Raw genomic sequence first — 5,798 nt, 5'->3', positions numbered from 1 at the left:
CACAGCTTTAAAAATAGCTGATAATGGATAATGATACGCATTCTTTTATTTTTAGCCTAACATATCAGCAGGTGTACGGATTGGTAAGACTACACATTTTTGATTACACTTTAATATTTGTAGCGATTATATAAAGCCAGCAGATGACAAGTCAGAAACAAGAATCATGTTCACCCACACTTGCTTTTCTCTACTTTTTGTTATGGGTTTAACAATACATAACGTATAGATACTCTTACCTTTGACTCATCAAGTACTGGTAAACAGGGAGACATTAACACCTTTTCTAGTGCTTTTCTCTACTTTTTGTTATGGGTTTAACAATACATAACGTATAGATACTCTTACCTTTTAACTCATCAAGTACTGGTAAACAGGGAGACATTAACACCTTTTCTAGGGCTTTTCTCTTAAGGGTTGAATGTCTGACTCTTATAATTTGAGATGGATAAAAACCCTAGAACAACTACCAGCTTTACCCAAACACAATCACGTGAGTCTGGAAGTCAGAGAAACTATATCTTCCTTCATTTATTTCAGGATTCACCAGGTAGTTTTGACTTGAAGACCTTTCCGAACGTTATTTCGTATAACCGTATGAAAAAATTAACATTTGCGACTGAAATCTATTACTCCAAAGTCACCATGTTCTCGCAGCTTTCTCAAACGCAACGTAATACTTTTCTTTCGAATATAATAACGATACCTTTATGGGTAAGACAACAGAATGCATAAACTAGTCCTAATTTTGTTTTTATTATTGAAAAATATACCAGCAATTCTCAATTCAACCTATCAGTATACATTTTATTCTTTTTAGTTTCTCGGATTAGTTTTTCTCGCCATTTTGCTTCTTTCGGCGTTAACAAAGGCTTTCGAAAAGTCAAACAAACCACGGAGTGTGTATCTTTAAGAGGAGCGGTAAGCGCTAGCCTTCCACTGTACAAATGTTCTCTTCCCGCGTGTCGATCAGCTTGAGCGGCTGGCTGGGTGTAATCCAAGGTCGTTTGCATCACGTGACCATAAAATTTCAAAATGGAGACGAGAGAAGAGAGGCATTGACATTCAGGTAAAGTTTCTTAGTATTTCTTACTATTTATTTCAACTACAGTCTACATTTTGTTGATTTCTACCTTAGAATTAACGCGCAACATATCCTACGCTATTAAAATGCCTAAAACTAAGCAATGCATGTACTCTCTCTGCCAAAATGCGATATATTCTACTAAGCCTCGGACTATACAGACCTACTTCATACCTTTTCCAAGGCCTCGAAAAGAGCCTGACAGGTGTAAATTGTGGATTTAGGCGTGTGGTAGATTTGATGACCGTATAACCTTTGAGAAATTGACAAAAAAAACATACTATTTATGCGAAGAACATTTTGTGGGTGGTAAAGGTCCAAGTGTGGAAAACCCAAATCCAATACCGTTTGAAGAAACCGCAGAAACCAGAAATCTTATGGTTTGTTTCTAAAAATTTCTAATATCATTAGCTATTTGATTTCATTTTATTGTATGGATAACATTGAATTTTTAAAATAGAACCAGTCATCATCACAGTCACTTAATCTTCAGGAACCTCAATCACCATATGTATTAGAAGTATCTGAAATTTTGCCCGAACCTGCGATGGTAGTTAGTGATGTACAAATGGACTACATGGAGTCAGATGTGATTTGTCTATATAAAGTAGAAAAATCCACAAATCTAGAACAAAAGAATTATCCTGAACCAAATTTTAATTCTACGACATCTATTGACCAAAATACATCAGAACCGGTTCGAAGCTCTAACTTGAATGATGTATGCCCGAGGATTGGCTTTAGTAAACAAGCAAATATTCAAACTCTCGCCGGTAAACCGATACCAAATAATTGGACCCTGATTGTTATGGAAGGAGAAATTGCTCTAACAAAACAAAATATTGAGAAGGCCCTAATAACAAAATGTTTCCGCTTAAAAGACCATGAATTTCGAGGGACATTAAGATTGAATGGAAAATTTCTAGATCCAAGCCACCCTTTTATGAAATCTCTGCCTGATGTTACGAACAAAAACACGCTTTTTCAGCTGCTGCTTGCTGTTGATCAATTTCCTCTCTGTTCTGGTATTAATCAAGCTGAACTTATAAATCATTTTCAAAAAAAGGAAAAAACTGAAGGCAACATAAATTTATATGACGATGCGCTGCATTCTTCCTTATGTGAAATAGTTCAGAGCCGCCAGAAAAAAAAACCAAAAACAATTTTGAATCAAGAAACTTATGCAGTTCTTGTACCAGGTATCGAAGAGTTTTAATTAACAGTATTAGCCGCCAGAATAAGACTGTTCCATCGAGACGTGGGGAGAAAAGACTTCAATTTTTACAGAGGAAGGAACTGTTGAAAAAACTAAAAAATCAGTCTCAAAAATTTAGTAATCAACAGAAAAAACTACGACGAATAAGGAATAAGATTAAAATGGACTGCAAGAAATCTGGGCAGTATTTTTGCGACAAAGATAGCCAATTTATATGCGAGCAACTAGAAAAGCAGAAGAAATTATTACCGAAAAATTAATTTAAAAAGCTTTTTGTAGAACAGCAATTAGCTATCCTCAAAACCAAAAGTAAAACTCAAAGCCGGTGGCACCCAAAAATCATCAAGTGGGCAATTCATTTATACAAAAAATCTTCGTCAACATACAATGCTATAGTTTCTAGTGGAATGTTTGAACTTCCTTCAAAGAGAACACTGTATAACCATAGTTCTCACGTCGGTTTAAAAGCAGGTTTCACAAAAGACAATTTCATTCAGGCCAGAGAAATGCTCAATTCAAGTTGTCGCGAAGAACATCAACAGTATGTGTCGGTTATGATTGTCTACCATTGGGTCGAATCCCATTGGATCGAATGTCTTGTTCGACCGAATCCCATTAGACCGAATACCGCAATTTGGGCGGTTTTCCAATCATGAATTTTCCTTTCATTCCTATTTTTCAATTGATTTTTTAATTAAACTTCTTGATATTGCAGCAAATAATATTTATGTTCACCAATAACATTCTTCAATAAATTTTAGTTATTAATTTTCATTGTTGGAAATTGTCTAACCTAACCTAACCAAACCTAACCAAACCAAACTTAACCAAACCAAACCTAACCTAACATAACAGTAATGTTTTGGAAAAGGAAAATTATTTGAGAAGTCAATGAAACTAAACATCAATATTTTGGAAAAGGCGTAACATTGTTAAATGAATTATAAAATATTACTAACCTAACCAAACCAAACCTAACATAACAGTAATGTTTCGGAAAAGGCAAATTATTTAAGAAGTCAATGAAGCTAAACATTAATATTTTGTAAAAGGCGTAACATTATTAAATGAATTATAAAATATAACTAACCTAACCTAACCTAACCAAACCAAACCAAACCTAACATTACATAACATAACAGTAATGTTTTGGAAAAGGCAAATGATATGAGAAGTCAATGAAACTAAACATCAATATTTTGGAAAAGGCGTAGCATTGTTAAATGAATTATAAAATATTACTGACCTAACCTAACCTAACCAAACCTAATATAACAGTAATGTTTCGGAAAAGGCAAATTATTTAAGAAGTCAATGAAGCTAAACATTAATATTTTGGAAAAGGCGTAAATGAATTATAAAATACTACTAACCCTAACCTCACCTAAAATAACCTAACCAAACCTAACCTAACCTAACATTACATAACATAACAGTAATGTTTTGGAAAAGGCAAATTATTTGGAAAAGGCGTAACATTGTTAAATGAATTATAAAATATTACTAACCTAACCTAACCAGACAATAAAATTGATATTTTTATTAAACTTCTATATTGCAGCAAATAATATGTACGTTCACCAATGACATTCTTCAATAAATTTCAGTAAATAACATTCATTTTTGAAATTGTCTAACCCTAACCTAACCTTACCTAACGTAACAAGATCTCCCTCCCAAGTACTGACGGCACTCGATGCTGCTTAACTTCTTTGATCATCCAAATCACTTAATCCATTGCGCTACTGGAGCTTGGCAACTCAAGGAAAACGCTATGATTTTATATGTGTAAACCCATCCCATTCAGTCGAAAGCTCTTCCATATAAATATTCTCATTCAGCAGAAAATCGCTCCTTGGGCTATAAATTGTTTTAAATTTGGCTACATTTGTAGAAATCTGAATTCGGTCCAACGGGATTCTATCCAATAGGAGTATACCGTCGGTTATACTAGATGAAATGAAGATTAAGGAAGACATTATTTACCGTCAAAGTACTGGGGAGTTGGTGGGTTTCAGTAATTTAGACAAGACTGGAAATGAAATTTTACAAATCAGAAACGAAACTAGCGAATTACCCGAAGTAGCAACTCATGTCCTTCAAATAATGATTAGGAGCATCACTGGTAACTTTAAGTTCCCTCTTGCCTACTTTCCATGTAAGGATATGGACACTGACAGTCTACATAGGATTGTTCTGGAAGCAATATCTAAATTAGAATTTCATGGAATTAAGGTTCTTAGCATTATCGCTGATGGAGCGAGTGCAAACCGGAAAATGTTCCGTAACTTCATTAATGCTGGCTTCTGTTGGAAAAATATTTTTGCGTGCGATGAAGAAAGGCATATCTATTTTATATGCGACCCTCCGCACTTAATAAAGACAGCTAGAAATTGTTTTAGTAATAGTAACTTCCACACAAAAACCAAGAACTTATATAAAAATGGACAACCCATTCACTGGACACACATTCTTAAACTATACGAACTACACTTGCCACGAACTGTTAAACTGGTTCCAAAACTCACCAGAGACCATGTCTATTTGGATTTTCATTCTCGAATGCGAGTCAGGCTTGCAGCCCAGGTGTTCAGTAAAACTGTCGCAAATGCACTTAAATTAGAGTTTGGTGACCAATACAGTGAAACCATTAATTTCATTTGTGTCATGAATCGTTTTTTTGACTGTATGAACGTTAGACATTTTAAGGAAGGAGTTTTCAAGAGAAACCCTGACCTGCTCCCATATAAGAGTGGAGATGACGAGAGATTAAAGTGGCTTGAAGGGCCATTTATACAATATTTTCAAGATTGGCAAACTGAAGTGCATAAATTAGGAACCTCACTCACTGCAACTGAAAAGAATAAGATGGTGTTAAGTAGAGAAACTGTTGAAGGATTATTGATGACAGCACAGTCAATCCCAGCTATAGTAAGATTTTTACTGAAAAAGAAGGCAAAATTCATTTTAACAAGTCACCTAAATCAAGACTGTTTAGAGCAAGAGTTTGGGAAACAGCGCGGCTCCTGTGGAGGTAACACAAATCCTGATGTATTGCCTTTCGCGCAAAATGTTGATAGATTTAAGGATTTAAATGACATTATAAGAGCTCCCAGAGATGGGAACACACAAGTTGATTGATAACCTATAGTTTGTTTTCATTTGTTGTCAAAATAAAAAAGCCATTTCATTTAATCATAACAAGGATATTTATTCCAGTCAATTTGCTTAATCACACAAGAGATTCAATTTTTAGGAAGAAATACAATTTTTCGGAATTAATAATACATTTTTGGGAATAAATACCATTTTTAGGAATAAATAATACATTTTTAGGAATAAATACAATTTTTAGGAATAAATACCATTTTTAGGAATAAATACCATTTTTAGGAATAAATAACACATTTTTAGGAATAAATACCATTTTTAGGAATAAATAATAAATGTTCTTCAGACACTTACTTGATTGGCAGGACTCTATTTTTTTCTTTTTTA

The 5,798-nt window shown here is 34.0% G+C and overlaps 1 protein-coding gene across 1 annotated transcript; it reads left to right on the top strand.

Annotated features, from left to right (window-relative positions):
• The first annotated feature begins 421 nt into the window (after window positions 1–421).
• Window positions 422–2,322, top strand: LOC149696369 (uncharacterized). The gene is made up of 4 exons (XM_089867334.1): window positions 422–493; window positions 541–714; window positions 1,309–1,464; window positions 1,545–2,322. The coding sequence occupies exons 1-4, from the start codon at window positions 422–424 to the stop codon at window positions 2,298–2,300; spliced, it is 1,158 nt and encodes a 385-aa protein (XP_089723460.1). The 3' UTR covers window positions 2,301–2,322.
• Window positions 2,323–5,798: the final 3,476 nt, after the last annotated feature.

This window comes from Phalangium opilio, unplaced genomic scaffold (assembly GCF_054372755.1).
Source record: "Phalangium opilio isolate 3A_F unplaced genomic scaffold, DU_Popi_V2 ptg000021l_1, whole genome shotgun sequence".
Lineage (NCBI taxonomy): Eukaryota > Metazoa > Arthropoda > Arachnida > Opiliones > Phalangiidae > Phalangium > Phalangium opilio.
The sequence above is the reverse complement of the archived record's forward strand: the minus strand, read 5'-3'. Positions and strand labels throughout refer to the sequence as shown.

Excerpts from the sequence above, each read along its gene's own strand:
- LOC149696369 (XM_089867334.1), top strand. The coding sequence starts at position 422 with ATGTCTGACTCTTATAATTTGAGATGGATAAAAACCCTAGAACAACTA. Across the intron at positions 494-540 it reads CTTTACCCAAACACAATCAC|GATTCACCAGGTAGTTTTGA; the intron begins GTGAGTCTGGAA and ends CATTTATTTCAG. Across the intron at positions 1,465-1,544 it reads CAGAAACCAGAAATCTTATG|AACCAGTCATCATCACAGTC; the intron begins GTTTGTTTCTAA and ends TTTTTAAAATAG.